Genomic DNA, 26,818 nt, shown 5'->3' on the forward strand with positions numbered 1-26,818 from the left:
TGCATTCTGGAGATGACAAGGTCTTGGCTGGAGAGAGAAAAGTGTGTTGAGTCAAGAGTATTGGTGGTGATTGAAGCCATGGGCCTGGCTGAGATGGGCCGGGAGAGAACAGAGCCCGAGAAAAGGAGTGTGCTGTGTCAGCCGCGGGAACCCTAACCTAGGGAGGAAGAACGAAGGCCAGGAGCGGCTGAGTCATGGGAGCCGAGGGCGGGGAGTGTGGCTCGCAGGGAACAACAGCAGAGCTGGGTGCTGCTAGTGGTCAAGCACCACGATGGGCCTGGAGAATAACCAAAAGATTTAGTAACACGGATGTTTGTATCCCTTGACTGGAGCCCATGCTCTCCTGAGTTCTTTTTTACTTTGACTGCTTCTTGCCAGTTTCCTTTACTGTTCGCCTCTTCTTTTCCCTGCCTCTAGATATTGGGGGTAATCATCAGTCGTTCTCCCAACTAGTTTCTCTTTTATCTACACTTACTCTCCAGCTGATCTCGTCTAGTCCCTAGGCTTAAATATTATCCCAGGTGTATGTTTCTTGTCCCAGACATTCTCCTGAGCTTCAGACTTCTATATCCTCCTGCTTATTGAATATCCCCACATGGACGTCTGCTACTGAATTTGTCCACAACTGAGTTCTGTTCTCACTTCAAATCTGTTCCTCACTTTCACCATCTTTGTAAACACTGTCATTCATCTAGTTTCAAAGGCACAGAATCATCCTTTCTCTTAAATTGCACATCTGGTTCACTAAATCCTGTCAGCATTACTCTCTAAATGTGTAGTGAATCCAACCATTTTCACATCTTTACTGTTACCACCCTGATCCAAACTGTCATTTTTTTCTTGTCCAGACCGTTGTAACAGCCTCTTAACTGTTCTCGCTGCTTCTCTCCCCTGCCCCTGTCCAAGTCAGTTGTGTGTTGCAACCAACTTGTAGTGGCTTGTGAGACCCAGTCATGTACATGTCTTCCCAAGTTCATGTTCGGTGACATCATGTTGGTAGCTTGAAATTGGCCATGGTAGTGGATTTTATTCCACGGAACTCAGCAAACACTACAGATCAGCACCACCCCTCCCCTCCAAGCTGGTCGTTCAACATTTACCAGCACACCACTGTCCAGCCCCCCCCAACAAACTATATATTCTGTTCAGAGAAACAGAGTGGTCCTTTATCAGCATAAGAGCATGTGACCGCCCTGTCAGAGCTCTCTGATGGCTTTCCATTAAAATCAGAGTAAATCAAAGCCTTTATGAAAGCTTGGAAACCATGTGATTTGTCTCTGTGCTGGAACATAGCAGACACCCAGTATATCTTTGTTGTACTGAGTGGGTGGATGGATGGATGCCTTGTTTCTGTACCATTTTAGTAGTCTGTCGCATGAGGCCTATTGGTATTTTTCTTTTGCAGTTAATGGAGAGATGCTCTTAAGATTTTTTGATTGTCCAAAATTTAAATTTATTTTTAAATCTCCCTTAGATAATATAGATAAACCTCCTTTAGATTTAAACATGGGTGTTCAGAATATATTCTGAAGTGAAATGCAGATAACTTGTAAGTTTCTGTTGTAGGTGTGCAATTCACTATTTTTTACTAGCATAGGTAATTACAATATTAATTAAGTGTATTTTTGTAAGATTATTCTGGAAAAAAAGTAATTCCTAAATGGGAATGTTTTGAACTTAAAAAACTATATAGTGTTTATGAAACTGTTGGTAATTCTGTTGTAAGATTGATCTGAACACTTAAAAATAATTAGGTATTTATTTTATGATAGTGCATATGCTCTCTGTTTGAATCCGTTTTTGGTAGGGCATAGTCACGTACATTTATATGTAATATACAGTTGTATGTTAAATTCTAACTCAGTAGAGTGTTAATGGTTACCAGATTTATTTGTTAATGTCCAGATATGGTAGTCTTAACACAATAATGTTAATTTTTTGATTATGCTGGTAAGATGTTAATAAATATAAATAGGAAATATTATCTTCTTTTATAGGGTATATTTCAGAAATCGCTGGGTAAAGACTGTCCACCCAGTTGTGCATCAGTACTGTTTGATCTCAAGCGCACATTCCACCTTTCAGATGCCACAGAAAGAAGATATTCTTAAACACCGAGTGGTTGTTGTTACATTGAATACTTCCCAGTACCTCTGTCAGTTGGACCTTGAACCTGGTATGCTGACTCAAGACACAGATAGGGTGTCTCTGAATGCATAGGGCTTGTGCATTCAGTTTAGACCAGGGGTTGGCAAACTATATAGTCTGTGGGCCAAATCTGGCCTGTTGTCTGTTTTTATAAATAAAGTTTTATTGGACGGAACACAGCCATGCCCATTTATTTACCTATTTTTTATGTATGGGTGCCTTTGTGCCACAGTAGCTGAGTTGAGTAGATGCAGCAGAGATTGTATGGCCATCAAAACCTAAAATATATACTGTTTGGCCTTTTACCAAAAAAAGAAAACAAAAACAAAAAACCAACAAAGTCAACCCCTAGTTTAGACATTTGAGTGACCACTATTCTGTTTGTTCTCTTATCAGATGGTATTTACTTACTATTGGCCATGTGAAAAATTCAAATTTGGATAGTATGTGTTTTTTTTTTAACAATTTTTTCAAGTTTTTGTTTTAAAATGCTGTGTGTTATACAGTGTAGAGACAGCAATCATGATAGGTTTTTCAGACATGTTATTAAGATTATTATATTTAAGTACAGTATCTGTAAAATCAAACTAATATTATATGAAGTACAGATATAAGATGACAAGTAATTCTGATAACTGTGGGAGAACTTAACCATCAAAAAGTGGTACCACTTTAAGGTATTTGCTTTGGAAGAATATTCATTTATTACTGCCATATTATAATGGTTGACATTGCTCAACACTTTTTTGCTCTCTTCTTTTGGAATTGCTTTCAGAGCCAGTGACAGATTCTTTTGAACTTTCCAGTCCCTGGAAGGTAGATACTGTTCTCTTCACCTTGAATTCCTGGCATCTGGCCCAGGGTATAGACACCTGGAGGCCCTTGATAAACCTCTCTTTATCTTAAATGAATGAATGGTGGCCAAACTTTCTTTTTTGAGGGTAGATTTAATTTTAGAAGAGCTTCAAAATCTTTCTGAGCCACGTCTGGTAAATAAGGTAGGTGATCAAACTGAGCAGTGCCATTAGGAGTAAAAAAAAAAAAAAAAAGGGAGAGAGACGTGCCTCTTATGTAATGAGACTTATTTTCTTGTGCATACAGCTCATAGCTGGCTGGTGAGGGCAGTTACAAAAGCAGAGTTTCAAAAATGTTTTGAACAGTGACTGCATCATTGGAGTGAGTTCTATTTCCTCCCAACTGACTTCTTTGAATGGAACAGCACTTATTTGAAATGTAAATTTTGGTATGTTTATTTAACAATCAGTCTCATTACTTCATGGTTATACTCTGCCTTTTTGCCGCTTAGATGAAATTCCCAAACCTCCTAGACAGTATACTTGTGGGAAAGTGTAGAATGGCTTTGAAGAGCCAGAATATGGAAGAATACTTAGAAGTTGCCCATGTGCTTTGTTCTGGGCTTACTTATATTTGATTTCATTTAATTCTCATATCAGCCCTGTGGAGGGAGGGTTCTTTGGCAGAAGAGAAAACCAAGGCTCAGGCTAAATCAGTTTGATTAATTCAAGTTCTCTGTGCTAGCTTAAGTGATAGCTCTAACAGTTTCATGATATATCCAGTTTCATGATTCAAGCCTAGCTCTATTTAATTAAAATGTCATCTAATGAAAACAGTGGTTTTCAAGTAATTAGTTTTGTAGAACAAAAAGCACAGAGTTCCCTTAACAGGGAGAAAAATGTACAAGGCTCTGTCATGTTTGGGCCACTGTCAGGAAATAAATAAGTTGTTGATACTTACACTATCAACCGTAACCATAACCTTTCGTCTGAATGATGGTGGTCATTACTGCTGGTCAGTAAGATTTAGAAGATTCCCAACCTAAAAACAAGTTGCATAAAAAATGGTTTGGGACTTGCTGATATTTGTAGACATAGGTATAGAAACGGAGGTTTGGTTCTTGAGCCCTCCTCCCAGGAGACTCATCAATCCAGAGTTTTATAACTGTCATTCTGTTGAGAAACTGCTTCGTTCTTTTGCTATGCTAGTAAAAAGAAGGCCCCTTTCTTCCTAACTCTGTGTATTGGCAGCAGGGGAGAACTTTTTCCTTCTCCGTATTGAGACCGTAGGATTTTTGCCTCTTTCCCCACTTAGGGCAAAAGGACTTCCTCCTCCCTCTGGATACAGAATCCTGTGCTCCAGTGCGAGTGGCCGTAGCACTAAGATGTGGGATGCCTCTTACTCTAGATGGTTGGCTTCTGTGTGTTCCTTTTTGCACGCTGGTGATTTTGTTTTTCAGCCAGAGTAGGCTCTTAGACAAGTAATTTTATAGATACACCACACACACACAAAACCCCCTAATAATCAGATTAGTGAATCTGCTCATCGACATTCCCTTTGTTTTAGTCAGGTTGGATTATAACTTTCTCCCTTATATTAGATTTCAGGTATGATTTTCATTAATATTTAATATGCACAATAAAGCTAAAGTTACTTATAAACTGCCATTGTTTTATTTTTGATATTTCATCACACAGATAATGAAAGGACTATCAATGTTCAGTTGCTGGCCCTTCTTTTTGCTGCAAAGCTGCTATCTTGTACTTTAAACATCTTTTTTAAGTGTACTCAGTCAGCTGTTCTTCCGGGGGCCCTTAGCACCAGATGCCATTTCATATCTACTAGTGGGTAGAATAGTTATTTCTTTCCATCTCTGTTCTTTACATAATGATTTAAATTAATGATTTTCTAAATTGGGGATGGGCATTGAAAGTACTCCTAACTCTGAAATCAGCACACTGAACTCTTTCCTTAGCAGAAAAGGAAAGAAGTACTGCTGCCTTTATTGCCGCTGTGAGATGCTTTACTGTGTTTATACTGTACTTTGTAGGGTTTTTTACACACATTCTATTAGATGAAGCTGCCCAGGCCATGGAGTGTGAAACCATTATGCCTCTAGCATTAGCAACTAAAAACACTCGGATTGTCTTGGCTGGTGACCACATGCAGGTATGCGCCCTCTGAGTCATCGTATGGAAGGAGCTACTAACTATGTTTTAATGTTTAATACTCTGTTTTCTAAAACGTCCTACGAAATTGTGCCATGTATTACAGTATAAGTACTTTAAATATTTCTGTGCTAATAATGAAAAATACTGCCTTTTCTGAAGGAAAATTACTATCCCACTGTTTTTTTCCTTCTTTGGATAGAGAGTGGAATGAGTGAGTCTGTCAGTGTTATATGTCATGCTTTTAATTTGAAGACCAGCTTTCTAAGTGTGAAATTTGATTTTTACTTTTCTTTAGAAAATAAATTTAAGTTGACCTCCCTACAGTTCCCCAGTTCTTGTCCCTAACATTTGTTTTCATGAAGGGTTGATTTTTTTTTTTTTTTTTTTTTTTTTTGGCCATCATGGGAAACAGCGTACTTAATTCAGAATAATCTCCCACATCTCAAAGAATGTGTTTGAGTTTATGGATTTCAATACCCACATAAGGAAAGAGAAATAGAATTTTTCTGTTAATCTTTGTTTTACAGAGCTGTGGTTTGAAGTTCTTTCTCTTCTGCTCTGATCGAGGTTGAACCTATGTAGTATTGTAGCTCTGATGACATCATGAAAGAGTTGAATGTAGAGGAGGAAATTCTGTTTATGTTTCTTTGCCAAGAGCAGTTTAATTTTGTTCTCTAGTCATCAAAAGTATGATCAAGAATGGCTCCTTATACTTTATGAGATAAAAAGCATTATTTTACTGATTATTCCATTAAATTTTTGAACCATAGGCTGTATATCCTTCCAGCTCACCCTTTTAAATAGTTGATCAGTTTTAGTGAGATAAGTGCCTCACTCCCTCAGTGGTGCAGTAGGGTTGCATCTCTGAAAGGCACTGAAGTAATAGCTATTTATTATGTTGGGGGAGCCCTTCATTAACCTATGTGTGGAAACCCTGTGCTGTGTCGATATACTGAAATGAAGATTTAGAAATTTTAACCCACTGAGCCACCCAGGCGCCCCAAGAGTTAGAAATTTTAACCCAGTTCTTTATGGTAGTAAAATTGTTCAGAGAAAGTATTTTCGATTCTGCTCATTCCAACATTTGGCATGTTGAGATTTAGTACATCAGAGGTTTCAGCATAGTGGATTTTTTTTTTATAAGTAGGTTAAAAAAGTGCTACTTGCATATTTAGTTAAATTTTCTCTGTATGTTTGTCTGTTACAGCTCAGTCCTTTTGTTTACAGCGAGTTTGCCAGGGAGAGAAACCTTCATGTTTCATTACTTGATCGACTCTATGAGCATTACCCTGCTGAGTTTCCATGTAGGATCCTCCTCTGTGAGAACTACCGCTCCCATGAAGCTATCATCAAGTAGGTGTGCCCCTCGTGTATCACACTTCCTGCAGTCTCAGGGGAGGGAGCTCACTGTGGCTCTGGAAACGAGGGACAGGCTATTCCCAGCACAGTTACATGGTGTCCCTGACATTGCTAGTTCGATGAAATATTATTTCTGAAAAAGAGTGCCTCAGAGGTCAGCTGTCATGTTCCATAAAGTAGGGCAATCCTGGAAACGAAAATTTTAGGTTCTACCAGTCAGGATGTTTTTCTGTGACTAAATATGTAAGATGTATGTAAAACTGTATGTCAAATATATTGACAGAACATGTAGTAGTTTCGTTTATGTCTGGCCGTGTTATACAGGGCCTTTGTTTTAAAAGTAAGAAGGGAGGAAGCAAGCAAGGAAGGAAAACCTGTGAAACTTAGTCATGAAGTTTTTAAAGGTTTCTATTAAACACAGTATGCATCTATAAAAATAAAAATATCGTAAGTGATAGCTCAGTGAGCAGTCACGAATTGAACATACCTTTGTAACCCGACCTCCAGATTAAGAAACAGAACATTAGCAGCACTCTGGAAAGCCCCTTTTGCTCCTTTCTGGTCACTGCCTCACCAAAAACTTAAAAAGAGTGTTTTAAAGGTTTTTGTTTTTTTTTTAAAGATTTTATTTATTTATTTGACATAGAGAGATTACAAGTAGGCAGAGGGGCAGGCAGAGAGAGAGGAGGAAGCAGGTTCTCCGCTGAGCAGAAAGCCCAATGTGGGGCTCGATCCCAGGACCCTGGAATCATGACCTGAGCCGAAGGCAGAGGCTCTAACCCAACTGAGCCACCCAGGCACCCGAGTTTTTTAAAGTTTAATATAATTTAATAATATTGATGATGTTAGTGAAAATCGTTTTTGGGTTTCTCTGGAAACAATAGGGTAGGTATAAAAATAAATTTAGATTTAACTATGACCTTTATCAGTCTCTCAAAATGTGAGTCTCTTGTTGCCAGTCATTTGCTGTAGTCAGTAATGAATCAAGTACTTAGTATTTTCATCTGTAGAAAGTATTCTTTTTGCACCTGAAGACTTCAGTATCCTTTGGATGTGTGTGTTTCAGTGTCTATATATCTTTGTGTTTGCATGTATAAGTAAATGATCCATATAAATAAAAATATGTGTTAACCAAGAAAATAGCTAGTAATTTCCACAGAGAGCAAGATCCCATCTCGTATTGAACTATTGTCATTTCTTCCTTTCCTTTCTATATTCTGGCTTCATACCTGACCAGATTCATTTAGCAATGGTATACCAGGAGCCTACCCTGTTGTTATTGCTGTGGTTAATTTTTGGGACAGTCTTGCCCTCAAAGGTGTTAGATGTTTGAATTAAAATCAATCAAGGACATACAGCAGCATTATTAGAGTTGACTGATAATTTTTTTTCTTATGGGTGAAGTTAATTTTGATGATAAATCACTGTCTATTTACTTATTTATTTTGGTCTTTTTTGGCAGTTACACCTCTGAGCTCTTCTATGAGGGCAAATTGATGGCCAGTGGAAAGCAACCAGCACACAAGGATTTCTACCCACTAACTTTCTTTACAGCACGAGGGGAAGATGTACAAGAAAAAAATAGCACAGCTTTTTATAATAATGCAGAGGTACCTTAGTTTTTTGCAGATTGTTGACATTTTCACATTCACATGGTCTGTTCTTGAGTGTTTATTTATAATTTTGGGTTGTCATCCTGTTGTATGTCATTTACATGAAAATAGTATGTAAAGTTTATTCTTTTTGTATTACATTTATTTGTTAAAATGAATCTCCTGTAGAAACAAAAACTGATTTACATTTTGATTACATTTGATTTACATCTTTTTTTTAAAGATTTTATTTATTTTTTTTATTTATTTGACAGAGAGAGAAAGAGAGAGTGGGAGCGTGTGCACAAGTAGGCGGAGCATCAGGCAGAGGGAGAAGCAGGCTCCCCACCGAGCAGAGAGCTCGATGGGGGGCTCTATCCCAGGACCCTGGGATCATGGCCTTAGCTGAAGGCAGCTGCTTAACTGACTGAGCCACCCAGGCACCCCTTGGTTTACATTTCTTTCTTCCTTTATTTTTTTTTTTTGGTTTACATTTCTTATGACAAAATACAAAATACATGACTTTGTTTAAAAGAAAAGCCAATATTATTTTCATAGATTATTATTGTTAGCTAACTAAAATAGACTGTATTTCATAGTACATACTCAAATGAGTTACCATTTTAAATGAGACTTGAATTGCAGAATCCTGTGCTGCAGATAGATTATACAGGCCCGGTTGACAGTGTTCCTAAGCCATTATGTGCTGTAACTTGTATGTTTCTCTTACAGTTTCTGACTTTTTAAGTTTAGAGAGAGTGTGGGTAATACGGTCAGATCAGGCAGCAGACAAAAACCTCTGAAGTCTTTAAGGGTCAGCAGGCCAGAGTCTCTGGGGTTAGGTACAGGGAGTGGAATTCTGGACTTCAGGAAACCCAGAGGAGGGGGTATGGTTGGTTGGTCATTAGAGGAAGGGGTCTTGATCTGGATCTCCATTTCCCTTTCTTTTCTTGAGTCCCATGCTTTGCTCATTTTATTTACAAAGAAATGCATCTTATTATGTAACCGTAATTCATCTTTCTTTTTAAAAAATTGATCAGAGGTCTATAGTTAGAAGGCAGTACAAGAAAATCAACTGCTATTAACTGTTCAATATAGGTCTTCTGTGGCTTGGAGCTGTGGAAAATGGGATGTGATGCTCACCAGCTGCCAAAACCACCTGGAGTAACTCTTTCAGCCCAGGGAGGTAGGGGAGGTCAGAAGTGCCTCTCAGCTACTGAGATAGCCTTTCTGTAGGAGCTGCGTGGGGATGGCTGCATCCAGAGTTTGAATGCTCTGGCCTCCCTCTTCTGACTGAGTTTCTGTACACTTTGTTGAATAAATGCTTCTCAATTTCTTGTAAAGTCTTTGATCAGTCTCCAGAGACTGATTGCTGATTTTGCCCAGCTTAATAGATGTCTGTCTGGGAGAGAAGTTTTCCCAAGCTCCTACGTCACCATTCTAAGTCTGTGTATTTTGACTTCAGTTTTAGGCTTATCCCTTCACAGAGGGATGAGGTAGAGAAGTGATCCTATATTGCTTAGTGGTAGGAACTCTGTGTGTGTGTTTGGGTGGGGTGAGCAGTAGAGGTGTCTCCCCAACTTTCATCCACCCCCATATTTAACCAAGTGGGTGAAAATAGTTTTTTCTTATTCTTTATTGCAGTAGACTCTGGCCCACCTTTCTTACTCTTTATCCTGACAGCGCCATGCCTTCAGTCTAGCTTACTCTTCAGAACCCTTGGACAGTCTGTATGTCTGAAGCACTTCATGTTAAATCATCATAACAGTGGGGAGACCCTAGTCTCTACCACTGTCATTCATTGAGTTTGTATCGGGCAGTGAGAACTGAATCCTAGCTAATAATCCTCAGGTTCTTAAAAGGAATAAAAATACTGTCAAATTTTTATTAAGTATATTTAACACTGTAAATATAAGTACATATTTTTAACCAATATTAAATAATGTTATTTAAAACAAATTTAAGAGACTTTATTCTCAGGGCACCTCAGTGGCTTAGTCGGTTGAGCGTCTGACTTTTGGTTTCGACTCACGGCTTGATCTCAGGGTTGTGAGATTGAACCCCACTTTGGGCCCTAAGCATAGTCTACATGAAATTCTTTCCCCCTTCTCCCCTTGTCCTCTGCTTCTCCCTCTGCTCGCCTGTGCACACTCTCTCTCAAATAAATTAATAAAATCTTAAAAATGAAACAAACAACTTTCTTCTCTATGCCCCTAGAGTCTAGCCTAACCCTCTGTTGAGCTTGCTGTTTCCAAACACACACACACACACACACACACACACACACACGGAAATATATATGGAATCTGTTTTCTAAATATACAGCAATCACTCAGCAGGCAAAGAACATGTTTTATTAATCTTTGTGTCCCCCACTGTGCCAAGCATTGAAACTTTGATCAGTTCATTGTATTAAAATAGATTGAATAAATTCAGTTAGGTAAAATATGGTGTTACTTTATTGTAAGGTTAATGAAATGGCTTGAGCAAACTTGTACTACCAGAAGGCAGTGAACTATGGAAGTGTCTCTCCAGTCCAGATTTATCTCAGTCCTAGCTGTGGTTTGGTGTTAGCTCTTGGCTGCTTTGCTTAGTTGTATCAACAGGGGAGGGTGACAGCTCCAGATCTTGTACTGCTGAGACTTCATGGTGGCACTGACTCTTGGAATCTTTCAGTTGGCTGTTCATTTCACTGGCCTGATACAGGCTGAATGGACGGAGAGATCCTGGGAATGTGGGGAATGGCTTCCCTGACTCCCTCGATGGGGTTGCCGGTTTCATGGCCCTTTCCCAGTCCTCCTCTCTACCTAGGAAATTGAAACGGGCCCCATTTAAGAATGGAGGCTGACTGAAGGGTGAGGGCCAATAGCCCATTACATTGTTTCTGACATTCATGTTTTCACTGGGTGCATTTTACTTGGGTAGAATTTTACTCTTTGAAATGTACATAAAATTTTTCTCCTTGTGTTCATTCCAGCAAAGCATTACTTCTATTTAGAGGACATTTTTGAATGACATTTGCTAAAATGGCATCCTTCCTACATCTGTTTCAGTTACCGTATCTTTAATATGCATATGTGTGTGTGTTTAAAGGTATTCGAAGTGGTGGAACGTGTGGAAGAGTTGAGAAGGAAGTGGCCAGTAGCGTGGGGGAAGTTGGATGACGGCAGTATTGGTGTGGTCACTCCGTATGCTGATCAAGTGTTCAGGATACGTGCTGAGCTTCGAAAAAAGAGATTATCTGATGTTAATGTAGAAAGGGTGCTAAATGTTCAAGGTATGTATTAATTGAAATGAATTAACATATTCAGATGCTTAAATCTTAAAGTGTGTACACATTTGATTTTTAATTCTCCAGGTCTTTTTTTGGACAAGCGGTTGTGTATTCATTTCATACCAAGTTCTTTATCTTTAATGCCAAATTTGGCAATTAAAGGTCAAGCTCATTTACATGTTTATTAACTTTTTGTATCCAGATGAAAGAAGTAGGAACAAATGGATTTTTTTTAAAAAAGATTTTATTTATTTATTTGACAGACAGAGATCACAAGTAGGCAGAGAGGCAGGCAGAGAGAGAGGGATGCTGGACTCGATCCCAGGACCCTGAGATTATGATCTGAGCCAAAGGCAGAAGCTTAACCCATTGAGCCACCCAGCGCCCTGGAACAAATGGATTTTTTCAGTGATCGTAATGGTGTGAATGCTACACACTACATCTGTGTGCAGTAGTTGTAATCATAGTATTGTATAACACCTATGTCAGCATACTCTATCTGAAGAGAAATTTGTTCATAAAGGTTTTAAAAAACTTGTACCTATCAAGCATATTCTGTTTAAATGCATTTTTAAAGACACAGTTTGTTTTTTAACCTATAGACGTTCCTAAATGAATAGTTACCAGCAGCTCATTTAAATTGCCTTCATGTAATTAGTTGCTATAGAGTTTGTGCTTTTATTTTTTATAATTTTTTTAAAAAGACTTTATTTATTAACAGGGGCAGGCAGGGGTGGAGGGAGAGGGAGAGGGACAAGCAGACTCCCTAATGAATGTGGAGACCCACGTGGGTCTCAGTTCCAGGACCTGAGATCATGACCTGAGCTGAGGTCAGACGCTTAACTGACTGAGTCACCCAGGCACCCCGAGTTTGTGCTTTTAAATATATGAAGGAACATTATCACATGAGTGCTGGAAAAGTTCAGTACAATTACAGTTTTAGATTTCTCGGGAATGTGCAGTGGTAAGAGCAATGCAGTTTTAGATTATGGGGACAAAATAGTTCCACTATACCATGTGTTGTTCAGATCCCTCAGATTCTGGGCATTTGTTTCATTATTTATTTACATTTTAGTTAACATATGATATAGTACTGGTTTCAGGAGTCAAATTCAGTGATTCATCACTTACATGCTTTTGACAACAGGTGCCCTCCTTAATACCCATCACCTGTCTAGCCCATCCCCCGCCCATCTCCCTCCATCAGCCCTCAGTTTGTTCTCTGTCATTAAGAGTCTCTTATGGTTTGTTTCCCCTTCCTCCACCTTCCCATATGTTTACCTGTTTTGTTTCTTAGATTCCACATGGCATTTGTCTTTCTGTGATAGACTTATTTCCCTTAGTGTGATACATTCTGGTTCCATCCCCGTCATTGCAAATTGCAAGATTTCATTCTTTTGGATGGCTGAGTAATGTTCTGGTGTGTGTGTGTGTACGCGTGCATGTGTGTGTGGACGTCCATTGTGTGCGTACAAACTTCTTTATCCGTTCATCAGTTGATGGGCATTTGGGCTCTCTCTAGTTTGGCTGTTGTTGATAATGCTACAGTAAACACTGGGGTGCATATACCCCTTGGAATCTGTATTTTTATATCCTTTGGGTAAATACCTATTAGTGCAATTGCAGATTGTAAGTTAATTCAATTTTATTTTTTTGAGGAGCCGCTGACTGCTCTCCAGAATGGCTGCACCAGTTTGCATTCCCACCAGTGTTCAAGAAGGTTCCCCTTTCTCCACATTCTCGCGAATACCTGTTGTTTCTTGTGTTGTTAATTTTAGTCATTCTGACAGGTGTGAGGTACATGGTTTTGATTTTTTTCTTTTTAAAGATTTTAGTTTATCTATTTTAGAGAGAGCCCGTGCACACATGAGTGGGGAAGAGGGACAGAGCGGGAAGGAGAGGGAAAGGAAGAGAATCTCGAACAGCCTCTGTGCTGAGCACGGAGCCCAGTGTGCAGCTCAGTTCCAGGACCCTGAGATCATGACCAGCGCTGAAACCAAGAGTTTGGTTTCTCACTTACGACCGAGCCACCCTGGTTGCCCATCATTGCGGTTTTGATTTGTATTTCCCTGATGATGAGTGATGTTGAGCATCTTTTCATGTGTCTGTTTGTTGAAGAAACTGTATTTTTTCCATTGGACATTCTGTCCTGCTTTGTCGAAGATTAGTGGACCATATAGTTTTGGGCTCATTTCTGGGTTTTCTGTTCTGTTCCATTGATCTGTGCGTCTGTTTTGTACCAGGACCATACTGTCTTAACGACTACAGCTTTGTGATATAGCTTGAAATCCAGAATAGTGATGCCTCCAGTTTTGTTTTTCTTTTTCAGAATTGCTTTGGCTATTTGGGGTCTTTCGTGGTTCCATACAAATTTTAGGATTATTTGTTCTAGGTCTGTGAAAAATGCTGGTAGCATTTTAGTAGGGATAGTATTAAATATGTAGATTATTTTGGGGTAGTATAGACGTTTTAACAATGTTTGTTCTTCCAGTCCATGAGCATGGAATGCTTTTCCATTTCTTTGTGGCTTCTTCAATTTCTTTCATAAGAATTCTGTAGTTTTTAGAGTACAGATCTTTTACCTCTTTAGTTAGGTTTATTCCCAGATATCTTAGTTTTTGCTGCAATTGCAAATGGGATCGATTTTTTATTTCTTTTTCTGCTGCTTCATTTTTGGTATATAGAAATGCAACAGATTTCTGCACTTTGATTTTATATCCTGAGAGTTTGCTGAATTCATTTATTAGTTCTCGCAATTTTTTGGTGATGTCTGACAGGTTTTCTGCATTGAACATCATGTCTGCAAATAGTGAAAGTTTGACTTTGTCTATCCAATTTGGATGCCTTCTTTTTTTCTTTCTTTCTTTTTTTTTTTTTTTTTTGTCTGACTAAGGCCAAGACTTCCAGTATTATGTTAAATAGTAATGGTAATAGTGGACATTTGGGCATTTGTTTATTTATTAAAAGATTTTATTTATTTATTTGACAGACAGAGCACAAGTAGGCAGAGAGGCAGGCAGAGAGAGAGGAGGAAGCAGGTTCCCTGCTGAGCAGAGAGCCCGATGTGGGGCTTAATCCCAGGACCCCGAGATCATGACCTGAGCCGAAGGCAGAGGCTTTAACCCACTGAGCCACCCAGGCGCCCCTGGGCATGCATTTAGAAGGAGTATTACCAGTAAGGTAGGAGGCACCCAGAGGAGACCTGGGATAGGTAATGCATGATCTAAAAACTGCCACATGGGACGAGTCAGAAATGAACCTGGGTTGTTTGGCTAGAGAAGACTGAAGATTGATATTAAAACTGTATTCAGAAATTTATAGATTTGCCACAGAACGAGGGAATAGATTTGCTACTCCCAAGAAAGACCATAAGAAAAAATGCTGTGCAAACTAGATTCTCAGTAAGCCTTCCTTACGGACTCTGCTGTGTTTGCCTTGTTTAGCAAGAAGGCTGGTCCAAGGAATGGGCCTTGCATGGAGTGGGACTGTAGATGAGATTAAGTCTGGTTCCAGAAATAATATTTTTAAAAGTTTAATAAGATTTATCATTCTAATCATTTTTATATGCTCATTCTGAAAGTAGCTCTCCAGTTCAAAAATACACAAAATACCACTGTTCATTGGCATTAAGGATATTAACCTCATTGTGCAGCCATCACCACCATCTGTCTCCAGAACTCCTTTCATTTTGTGAAACTGAAACTCTGTACCCATTATATGAAAACTCCCTGTCCCACTTCCCTCCACCCCCTAGCCTCTTGGAACCACCATTCTGCTTTCTCTCTATGAATTTGACTACTCTAGGTACTTCATAGAAGTGTGGTCCTGTGGTATTTGTTCTTTTGTGACTGGCTTATTTTATTTAGTGTAATGTCTTCAGGGTTCATCCGTGCTGTAGCGTGTGTCAGAATGTCTTTCCTTTTTAAGGCTGAATGATATTTCTTGGTATGTATACACCGTGTTTTGTTTATCCACTTATCTGTCGATGGACACTTGGGTTGTTTCTGCCTTTTGCCCCCGTGACTAATGCTGTTATGAACACGGATATATAAATATTTTTGAGATCCTGCTTTCAGTTCTTTTGGGTAAATGCCCAGAAGTGGAATTGCTGGATCCTGTGTTAATTCTATGCTTCATTTTAATTCTGTGTTTTAGTTTTATGTTAATTGTTTTAGGAGCCGCCACACTACTTTCCAGAGTCTTTGGCATACCATTTGCCATTCCCACCTGCAGGACACAGGAGTCTCAGTTTCTCGACAACCTCACCGACACTTGTTACTTAGCAATAACATTTAAAAACTGAAATGCTTTTATTGTATCAGTGGTTCAAAGTAATCTTAAGTCTTTCATTCATTTATTTTTTTATAGGAAAACAGTTCAGAGTTTTGTTTCTTAGCACAGTGCGTACAAGGCATACTTGTAAACACAAACAGACACCGATTAAGAAGAAAGAGCAGCTGCTGGAAGATTCCACGGAGGATTTAGATTATGGTTTTCTCTCTAACTACAAACTTCTCAATACCGCCATCACAAGAGCACAGTCCCTGGTTGCTGTGGTGGGCGATCCCATTGCTCTGTGCTCTATTGGAAGATGCAGGTAATTCTGTGTTCCTAAAACACTAAAGGGGAAAATGTACAGTAATTCGCATCCCTATGTATATACTTATTTATATGACCTCTTGTCTAATTAAAATCAGGTTCAGTCACCTGATACCAGTGGGAACACAAAAATATATTGCTTTGGGTCTCTTCATTATGTTCGTAATTATGTATTCTTTCATTCAGTCATCACGCAGCAGGTATTTCCTGAGTGCATGCTATGTTCTAAGCGCCTTTCTAGCCACTAAGAATGTATCAGTGACAGAAATGAATAAAAATCTCTGCCTTTGTGGGCTTTATGTTTTATTGGGGAGGAGAGGAAGACTGAGATTAAACAGAACAAGAATACTGTATGTGGTAAGTTCAGTGAAAGAGAAATAGAACATAAGGGAGAATTAGGAGTGATGGGGGTGCAGCAGGCTGCTTTGTGATTTATGGAGTGTGGTCAGAGCTTCCCTCACTGAGAAGCTGACTTTGAAGTGAAGGAGCGAGCTATGCTGATATCTGGGTAAAAGTGTTCCAGGAAGAGGGAACAGCTTGTGCAAGGGTCCTGAGGTGGTTTTGTGTATATGTGTATCTTTGATGGAGATTGAATTTTTTATTGATATTATTTCATTTTTTCCCCCTTCATTATTGTGTGAGCTTGTTTTTGGTGAATTTTTTTCCCCCTTCATTATTGTGTGAGCTTGTTTTTGGTGAATTTCCTTCTCTACTTACTTTCTCTCAGGGCTTCTCAGTGTAAATGATTCTTGGTGTTTGGTTAATCCAAGGGTCTTAAAATTAAGGAGGTTAGGAGTGGTTATTACTTGTGTTTGAATAGTGTTGCTAGTATTCCTATATTTTCTACTAAAATGTAGTTAAAATATCAAAATATTTTATACACTTCCAGGTAATAGGAATTTTAACTGTTTGAGGCTAGTAATATGAGGCTTGGTCTTTATAGTGTTGAAACTTATGTTACCATTAACAAAAAACAGTTGAACAGAAATTTATAGCCTATATTATTTATGAAAAAGAAATACAGTAGGGATTACTTAAAGTTGTGGAAGTATTCTGGACCTGTTAAAGTGAATTCAGATAGTAGAAAGCGATGTAGACAGTTCCGAATATGCCTTGGGTAATTATTTCTCTTTGATAGTTAGAATTAAAGTAGACAGAGCTGTTAAGAAGTGGCCTAAACCACCTTTTCTATTGCAATATAGATATGGCAGCGTTTTATTGTCTGTTTTCCTGTTTCAGCAGGAAGAAAAATTCTATGGGGAAAGGAAACAACTGGGACTTTTAATAATAATCTGCGTGTATTAGAGTTTAAGACTCCAGAAGAAGTTAATATACTTTATAGGGGAAAGCCATTAATAAAGGAATCAAGTAGTTTTAATTTATGATTAGGTTATAAAAAATAACCTTTTATTTTAAAAAAATCCATAGGACTCCTGGGTGGCTCAGTTGGTTAAGTGACTGCCTTCATGGTCATGGTCCCAGGGTACTGGGATCAAGTCCCACTTGGGGCTCCCTGCTCAGTGGGGAGCCTGCTTCTCCCTCTGTCTCTGCCCCTCCTTCCCACTCATGCTCTCTCTCTCTCTCTGACAAATAAATAAATAAAATCTTCAAAAAAATAATGAAAAAATTTAAAAAATCCACAAAACTTGAGTGGTCCATGGCTTATTTATGCATAGCTAAACAGTCCTGTTGTAAAATCTCTTCTCTTTTTTTTTTTTTTTTTAAAGATTTTATCATTTATTTGAGAGCGAGAGAAAGAGAGGGAAGAGAGAAAGAGAGGGAAAAGCAGACTCCCCACTGAGCAGGGAGCTCGATGCAGGGTTCGATTTCAGGACACCAACATCATGATCAGACGCTTAATCAACTGAGCCACCGAGGCACCCCCAAAATATCTTTAATTTCATACTTAAAAGATGGATTTCTGTTCATTTTTAGCCACTAATGATGAAAAGTTGGGGAAAGGAATGTATTAATTCCAAGTTACAAATGAATAAAACTAAGTGTAATAATTTAGCTTTTCTCCTAAGAATTTTAGGCGTAACTTTAATTACTTTATAATACATTGAAAGCATATTTGGTTGGAATATTGCTGTGATATTTACCATTTTGTTTATATTTATCATTAGAAAAATGTGAGAATACATACACTTTGGTTAGAATTTAATAGATTAAAGCACATATAAAATAGGACAACTTATTAAAAAAAAACTAGGGGAAAAACAAATTAGAAACTACTGGGGGAGTAAGTAGATATAACAATAGCCTTGAGCCAGATTTGTTGTAGACTCCTTTTATAAATAATGTCAAACATTTGTCAATATGAATATTATCTTTCAAAAATGATTATTCCTTTTGTAGAGTTGTATTACGCTCTGAATTCCATGAGATAAGCATTTTTCACCCCTTCTGTGACATAAATTGTTATTTTCTCAGAGCAATTAGGTGAATAATTCTGAGGCCATGTTGTCAGGATTATCTAGGGCTAATTTTTAACTTGTAGCCAGGCCTATTGTTTGCTTATTTCTTACTATACAGCGGAGTCTAAGAGGTTAACTAGGGAGAAAAAAAATCACGTGATGTATAGCTAATTTGGAATGCTGGTTATCTGTGTTATTTGGACAGTTAGTTGAAGTGTATGGGTATTTGTGCTTTAATCTTTTAAATTTCATTAGAAATTAATTTAATCTCATAATACAAGTAAACTTGGGGGACATACATGGTTTTTTTTTTTTTCCTCCAAAGCTTTCAGCTTTTCACTAAGTATTTCAGCTTTTCAGCTGTGGACTTGTTGTATATGGCCTTTATCTATTTATTTTTTAAGATTATATTTATTTGAGAGAAAGAGTGAAGGAGAGCATGAGAGTGGGGTGAGGGGCAGAGGGAGAAGCTGATCCCCCGCTGAGCAGGTTGCCCAATGCAGATTTGCAGGGCTTGATCCTAGGACTCTGGGGTTATGACTTGTGCCGAAGGCCCAAACTGACTGAGCCGCCCAGGTGTCCCTACATGTATGATTCTTAGGCACTGTAGTAACAGAGGAATGGATTCTTTGTAGTTTGAGTTATTCAGCCACGCCCCCTGTGTCCCATTCAGTATTTGTGAAAAACTAATATATTTCCAAATATTGATTAAATTTTCAAGGAATAATTATGGTATATAGTATACCAGTGTAGATGGCAACTGTTAGGGGCACCTGGGTGGCTCAGTGGGTTAAGCCTCTGCCTTCGGCTCAGGTCATGATCCCAGGGTCCTGGGATCAAGCCCCGCCATCGGGCTCTTTGCTCAGCGGGGAGCCTGCCCCCTGTCCCTGCCCCACCTTCTCTCTCTGCCTGCCTCTCTGCCTTCTTGTGATTTCTGTCTGTCAAATAAATAAATAAATAATCTTTAGAAGGCAACCATTACATAATCTTTTTGTTGTATTTTCTTTTTGGGGGGGGGGATTTTATTTATTTGACAGAGAGATAGCACAAGCAAGCAGAGTGGCAGGCAGAGGAAGAGGGAGAAGCAGGCTCTCTGCTGAGCAGGGAGCTGGATGTGGGACTTGATCCCAGGACCCTGGGATCATGACCCAAGCTGAAGGCAGTTGCTTAACCGACTGAGCCACCTAGGCACCCCTTTTTGTTGTATTTTCAAATAGAATTTATCTGTTAACCTAAAGTGAATGTAGTGACCTTCCTCCTCACCAGCTCGCCAAGTCAACAAATAGTATCTGCTGTTTACTGACAGCTTTCTCTTGCCAGGTGCTTGGTTAAGTGCTCTGCACACTTAGCCTTATTCAGTCATCCCAACAACCCTGCAATGTGTGAATATTATTTGCATTTTAAATGGACTGCCTGATTCAAAGAGTTTAAATTACTACCCAAGGTCATTTACCTATTAAGTGGTTCACTCAAACAGATGTCACACCAACTTCAAAACCCAAACTCTTCTCTCTGGCTTACCCTGCCTTTCCCAGGAACTGAAGAAAATGCTTGTATAAATCTACAGCGTATGGGGAGGGCCGGGAGGAGTCATACATTTCTCCAAATCAGTGTGTTGGGAAGAGGTTTTCCTGTGAACTGGATTTCTTCATTAGCAAATTCCATTTACTGAGTGAGATAAAATTGTATTTCAGATGTATGTATATGTGTATGTATACATATGTACTCTCTATAACTTAAGGATGCTCAGTGATTTTTCACTGTTTTGTCGGTGATCTTAGAAGCAAGGTTAGCATAAAAACAAAACCAAACTTTGTTCATGTGGTAACTAAAATTAAGGTTATCTTCTTTGAAATACTTGTAATTATATTACAATGTAGAAACATACTTGGGTTCTCTAGTTCAAATTGTTGTCATAATAATATGTGAAAATTTTAGGGATGGGCCTCAGAATTAGTGCACCCTATGAATAGCCACAGTGGTGAAGTCTTCTCAATGTGAATATAGTTGAAGTTCTCAAGTGATCTGTGTGTTCAGAATTGCCTCATAATGCCATACATAGTATTTAATAAAGTATTGTGGAGTTCAAGGGCTGTGAGCCTACATGAAGAGAGAAAAGAAAAAAAAATTATTTTTTTAAAGATTTTTAAAATTTATCTGACAGAGAAAGAGAGGGAGAGAGGGAACACAAGCAAGGGGAGTGGGAGAGGGAGGAAGAGGCTTCCTGCTGGGCAAGCAGGGAGCCCGATGTGGGGCTTGCTGGATCCCAGGACCCTGAGACGAAGGCAGACCCAGGAGCCCTAAGAAAAGGAAAATTTTCAACTTTAAGAATTTTTGAAGGAAGGGCACCTGGGTGGCTCAGTGGGTTAAAGCCTCTTCCTTTAGCTCAGGTCATGATCCCAGGGTTCTGGGATCGAGCCCCACATCGGGCTCTCTGCTCAACGGTGGGGGGAGCCTGCTTTCCTCACTCTCTGTCTCTGCCTGCCTCTCTGCCTACTTGTGATCTCTGTCTGTCAAATAGATAAATAAAATCTTTAAAAAAAATTTTTTTTTGAAGGAAAAAATACATTTCTCTGAAAATTTAAAAGTGAGAAAGTATAATAATAATACTGTTGGTGTCTTGTTTTACACATGTGGAAATTGAGCTACAGAGAGAGATTAAGTTATTGAATTGCCTGAAGTTACACAGCTGAATGACAGAGCCATGACCAAAACCCCAGAGCGAAGTTCTGGAATCCATGTTCTTGACCACTTCCCCATACCAGTGGGTCATTCAAAGGATAAGTGAGATTTAAAATAGAGATTTCAGGTTACTTTCAGAACTTGTTTAACTTGATTAACTTACTGTGTTTATTGTTCTGAAATGGTGTCCATTAGCTCTAAGCCTGTGTCTTCGAGATCCCTGACATCTTGTAGACCAAGACTGTCACTGAGCTACTAGCTTCTCTTGAACTGTGTGTGGGGTTGTTGGAAGGTTCTGCTTAATTAACTCTGTGTAACTTCAGCTCTTGTTCAAGAGCAGCTGAGGTCAGTGAGGCCAGTATAGGAGCAGGGTATGGGATTTTAAAAGGAGCTTAAACATAGAACAAGTTCTATGCTGGAAATGAAAATCTGTTATAAAAAATTGGTATTAAAAACTTAGAGTAAAAGTTGCTGTGTCTTAAATTTCAACCCAAATATGAAATGCCATTTTATGAAATTGATACTTTATCAATTAGACCAAAGAAACTTCTGAATGTAGCATGTAGAATCATGTTGATAAATGTTCCCACAGTTGAATACTGTGGCTTTATTTAAATCAAAAGGGCAGAAAAGTTTATGGATTTTAGCTTCTTAGTGCTATATTAAAGATAATCCAGGGTACCTAGGTGGCTCAGTTGGTTAAGTGTCTGCCTTTGACTTAGGTCTTGATTTCAAGGTCCTGGAATTGAGCCCTGCTTCTCCCTCTCCTTCTGCAGCTCCCCCTGCTTGTGCTCTCTTTCACACACTCTATCTCTTTCAAATAAATAAATAAATAATAGAAAGGGGCAAGCAGTCTCTGCATTGAGCCTGGAGCTTGTCGTGGGGCTCCATCTCATGATCCCAAGATCATGACCCGGAGATCTTGACCTGAGCTGAAACCAAGACTCAGCCACCCTGGCACCCCCAGAAGGGTTCTTAATAAAAATAAAGGTTACTAGTGTGCATTTCTTAGCAACACATACTTCCTGTAGCTGAATGACTATTTTGTTATCCTTTATATCTTATGTCAGAAATGCTATTTAACATTTTGTAATACTTGTTGTTGACATATAGACCTGAAATTTCTTTTGGATCCATTTCTTAAACTCATCTTTAAAAAAGCATAAAAGACATATGTAAGAGAAACATAGTTCAAAATTAAACCGTGCGAAGTTTTATGAATGTATGAATAACCCATTTCCCACTCATATACTAACTTTTATAATATAAACCTTTTCATTTATGCTTCTTGAAGCTATCTTGATTACTTCTTGTCCACCTGGACACAAGGATACCAACTTGGGAAGAAACCATTTCATGTATCTTTTATAGTGTAATAAAACATTATTTGAACCTCATGTTAAAGATAGGTATGCATATTTATAATAGCCATTTAAAATTTTTAAAAATTTATGTTGTCTTTTGTAATATGTATTTAATTTTTTTGATATTTAAAGATCAGTTTCCAAACCTGTAGGAAGACAGCTATCCAACTGTAACAAGTTTTTGAATTTTTTTCCCTTTACTATTTATTAATTTGATTAGGAAATGAATAATCAACATTAAAATTCACATCTAACTTCCTGCATTTTTCATAATCACCTTAACTCTCTTAGTCAGTTAATGTTCTGTGTTCTGCTTGTGACAAGGCATCTGTTTAAGTAAGAGAAAATACAGGAATAGCTAGTTATTTCTTAAGTATCTTCCTTGAGGATTATCTACTTTGTGGTTCAGATTTATGTCATGAGTTGGCTTTTCTTAGTCATCTAGCACCAGGTTCCTTTGGCCCCATAATTCAGATTAGTCTGATTTATATATGTCTATATTTGTGTGTGTCTATAACGTATATGTAAGTATGTATTAAGTACAAATCATCTGTAAAATGAGTTAGCATCAGTTTTGAAATCCTTACTTATGTAGATAACAAAACTGTCATTTTTAGATTAGTGTGGATAATTGAGCATTGACCACATTACTTGCATTGGTTAGGCAAAATTAATTGAGAGCATAATTTGTATTTTCCACAATATTTGACTTGACTGTAGTTTCAGAATCGAATTTCTGGAGTCTTGTGATCTGGTAGAAAGATTATACCTGAATCATCGTCAGGTGAATGTTGATCTGAGGATTTGGGGTGGGAAGAGGGAATTTGAAACTATCTTTAGTTGCTTATGTTCGTTTCTGTGATTTTATCCACTGAAATTGTATACTGATCTTCTAATAAATCTTTTCTGTAGGAAATTTTGGGAACGGTTTATTGCCCTGTGTCATGAAAATAATAGCCTACACGGAATCACTTTTGAACAGATCAAAGCTCAGCTAGAGGCTTTAGAACTCAAGAAGACGTATGTGTTGAATCCACTGGCACCTGAATTTATCCCCCGGGCTCTCCGACTGCAGCATTCAGGAAATACCAACAAACTGCAGCAGTCACCCCCCAAGGTAAAGCCTGCTCTCGGAGTCGAAGAGGGTAGAGGGAGAGAACAGCACAGAATGGCCCAAGGTTCACTGGGCTGCAAGTTTCTTCAAGTATTGGAAATGAAGGTTACATTGGGTGGCAAGCAGTCTCTTCAAGGAGCTTGTTTAGTTCGGATATGCACGTGACAATACAGTGTGGTGTGTAGCCATGCTCAAGGTCATAATCATCCTCAAAAAAGTTTCCAAGTATCTGATTGCCTTTGTGTCCTTTGTATGATACCTCCCTGTCCTCTCTGCTGATAGGCGTTTATTTAGCATGATGTGAATACAACAAAGCAGTTTAAAAGACTGTTAACACTCATTAAAAAGAGCCCTCAGAGCGTATTATTACAAGAAATAATATTATATAATAGTGTTTGTCGAAAACAGTTCCTAACCTGTGTTGATCAATTCATTTCAAGTAATATTTGACCCAGTGAGAAAATTCGGTTGACTTCTTGAGGATTAATTGACTTGACCTATATTTGTTGTGTGGGAAGTAGTCCAGTCAGGAGTGGAGGTGAGTCAGTCAGGGCCATGTCTGCTTTTGAACCAGTTATTTTGGGCAGGGACAGCTGCTGTGTTTGCTACAGTGCCTGAAAAAAATAGGCTTGCACCTACCATCTAGAAAAGAAAGTTATGAGAATAACGTGTTTAGTATCTGCTCTGGTTTTTTTGGTGTGTTTATAGTCATCAGTATGGTATGAAATTTATTGACAGGAATGAAGTAAAAGAATATGTCAGTTTGGGGCTTCATTTTAAAAATGTAAAACCTGATATGTGAACGCTAATTAATGGTTTAATATCTTGAAAATCTTTGAGCTGAATAGGTATTAAGCTGAGAAGAGAACTACTTCTGTGTTAATATACCATTGTATAGTATTAAATAAAAATGGTCCGAATGTGCAGTCATGTTTTACTGATTTGGGATTTCTAGGGGATTAAACATCTTGTATAAACAAGTCTTCTAGATTTCTAAACCTTTAAAATATTAATTAATAATCAACTTATTTATCAGATAGTTAAGTTGCTTCTCTGTGCCTGCTGGGGTAGGTGTTAGAGAAGCATAAGGGAGCATATGAGGCCCCCTGAGTCCTTTGTGGCAGATGTTGGAGGATGATGGTCAGAGGAGGCAGGTGGATTCAAGGCAGTTTCCACCACAGAGTTCTTATTTAGCAGTCCACTGAATAGAGGGGGATAGTGCTAGACTGAGCAGACATTTCAGAAACTAGGATATAAAAGCTCCGTCAGGGCAGAGATTTTTGCCTGTATTACTTACTGCACTGGCCTCTGTGCCTAGAACAACACTGGCTCATCACAGGTGCTTCAAAGAATTTTTTGAGATGAATGAATGAAGCTTAAGAAAGAGCTTATACAAAAGGTCAGAGGTGTGAGAGAGCGGGCTCTGCAGGGACCAGCGAGGAGTTTAGGGTGTATGGGGAGTGGGGAATCCAGGTCGAAATTTTTATATTTTACTGTTTTTTTAAATTAAAATATTGTAAAATCATTATATTCTTTGCACATCCTTAACTACAATAGAGTAAAATCTTCTTACGGACTTGGGAGTGGAAGCATCAGTTTACGTACAATAGGTCAGCCAGATTCAAGCCAGGGTCCAAACGTGGACTGATTGCAAGCAAGATCCTGCAGTTTGCTCTGTATTTTTCTTGTAAAAGTGAAGTAAATAGAATATGTTCAATCCACTTGCTTTTCTAAAAACCATAAACTCCCTGAAGGCAGAAATCCAGTTCTGTATACTTTTTATGGCCCCTTAGGCCTTGCCCCACACTTTGTATGTAGTGGCTGCTCAGTAAATATTTGATAAGTGAGTAATGGTTACGGTGCATCCAGGAAAGTGTAGTGTGGCCTTTCTCTCTTTCTCTTTCTTTGTGGCTTTTCTCTTTTAATAAGAGGATTGTGTAATTAAAGGCCAAAGCAGCCATCGCCCAGATTTTATTTTATTTTTTTTTAACTTTTTAGAAAATACTCTTCACTGATGCCACAGATACCATCTGTTGTTTCTGTCACTAACACAGCGGTTCATCAAATTATTTATACACCTGGCTATTTAAAAATATTGATTATTTATAGCATGTCTGAGAATACTCAGTAATTTTAAATAACTGAGGTGTAGTAAGCAAGAGGTTGTTTTTGTCACTTTATCTCCTTCTCTCCCCAGGATTTTATTTTACTTCCATTAAATTGTTTTGAGGTTTGCATTTGTACTAGAGTCTTGTTTTATTTCACTTTCTGTTGTAGGAAGTTTCAAATAATCGTAAGTAGAATAGTATAATGAATTCCCTCTCCTTTTTAAAAATTTTATTTATTTGAGAGAGAGTGAGTGCACATGAGCATGACCACGAATGGGGGGAGGAGCAGAGGGACAAGCAGGCTCCCCGCTAAGCACGGAGCCCAACTCGGGGCTCAGGCCCAGGACCCTGAGATCATGACCTGAGCCAAAGCCCAAGAGTCAGATGCTCAACCTACTGAGCCCCCCAAGTGGCCCTCTGTCATCTAGGTTTACTAATTACCAACTTAAACTTATCTCATCCCCCCACCAGATCTACACACTGGAAAATTTTGAAACAGATTCCAGATATTTTATTTCATGTGCTAGAGTCTTTTGATGAATGGAGATATACTTCATTATTAGAAAAGGATGCTATTTATGAAAACGTGATACTAAACCATACAATTTCCCCTTAAGTTTTCCTTAATGTATAGCTTTATATCAAAAATTAGTATTGTTGATGTTAGACTGTGATTTAAGTCCCAGTCAGATTTCCTGGAGATAGAGTCGTCAGAAGCCTGGCCGATAGTTGAAAGTTCTCCAGGACGTGCTTGCTCTGGGTTGTGTTTGGCGACGAAACATGGCCCGAGCTGTTTAGCAGTCACATAACTTTATGCTAAGAGGTCCGTTCTGTGATGGTGTTAGCAAAGGTCCAGAATGTTTGGGCTCCAGGAGCCACTTGTCCGAGCTGGCCCTTTCTTGCCTTCCTCTCTGCAGGCATCATTTATTGCCAGGAGACTGCAGAATTAGCACAGAGAAAAGCAATTTGCCTGTTTTCATTCCACTTACTCTGAGGGCATTTGCTGGGAGCAGCATTTGGAAGCTTTGCTAAAATGGAACAGATTCATTTGCACACACTCTGAAAACCAGTCGGAGCAGAGATAACACTCAGAAATGGATTCTTTGAAAAGACCATAGCATTATTTTATAGATTTTAGTTGGGAGTTGTTTTCATAATCCGTCCCTAGCTGCTCACTGTCCAGACATCAGAAAAC

General features: G+C 38.6%; 1 protein-coding gene across 5 annotated transcripts in view; it reads left to right on the forward strand.

Annotated features, from left to right (window-relative positions):
* Positions 1-26,818, forward strand: part of HELZ (helicase with zinc finger) — a 163,948-nt gene that overhangs the window by 88,450 nt on the left and 48,680 nt on the right. For all 5 annotated transcript variants that reach the window (XM_004749121.3, XM_004749123.3, XM_013054510.2 and 2 more), the window contains 7 exons: positions 1,998-2,176; positions 4,994-5,112; positions 6,322-6,467; positions 7,936-8,083; positions 11,159-11,342; positions 15,708-15,936; positions 23,314-23,518. In XM_004749121.3, the coding sequence (XP_004749178.1) occupies positions 1,998-2,176; positions 4,994-5,112; positions 6,322-6,467; positions 7,936-8,083; positions 11,159-11,342; positions 15,708-15,936; positions 23,314-23,518 (1,210 nt within the window). The remainder of the gene's footprint in view (positions 1-1,997; positions 2,177-4,993; positions 5,113-6,321; positions 6,468-7,935; positions 8,084-11,158; positions 11,343-15,707; positions 15,937-23,313; positions 23,519-26,818) is intronic.

The sequence above is a fragment of the Mustela putorius genome, unplaced genomic scaffold, assembly GCF_011764305.1.
Source record: "Mustela putorius furo isolate JIRA1106 unplaced genomic scaffold, ASM1176430v1.1 tig00000487_pilon_pilon_pilon, whole genome shotgun sequence".
In the NCBI taxonomy this organism is placed as follows: Eukaryota; Metazoa; Chordata; class Mammalia; order Carnivora; family Mustelidae; genus Mustela; species Mustela putorius.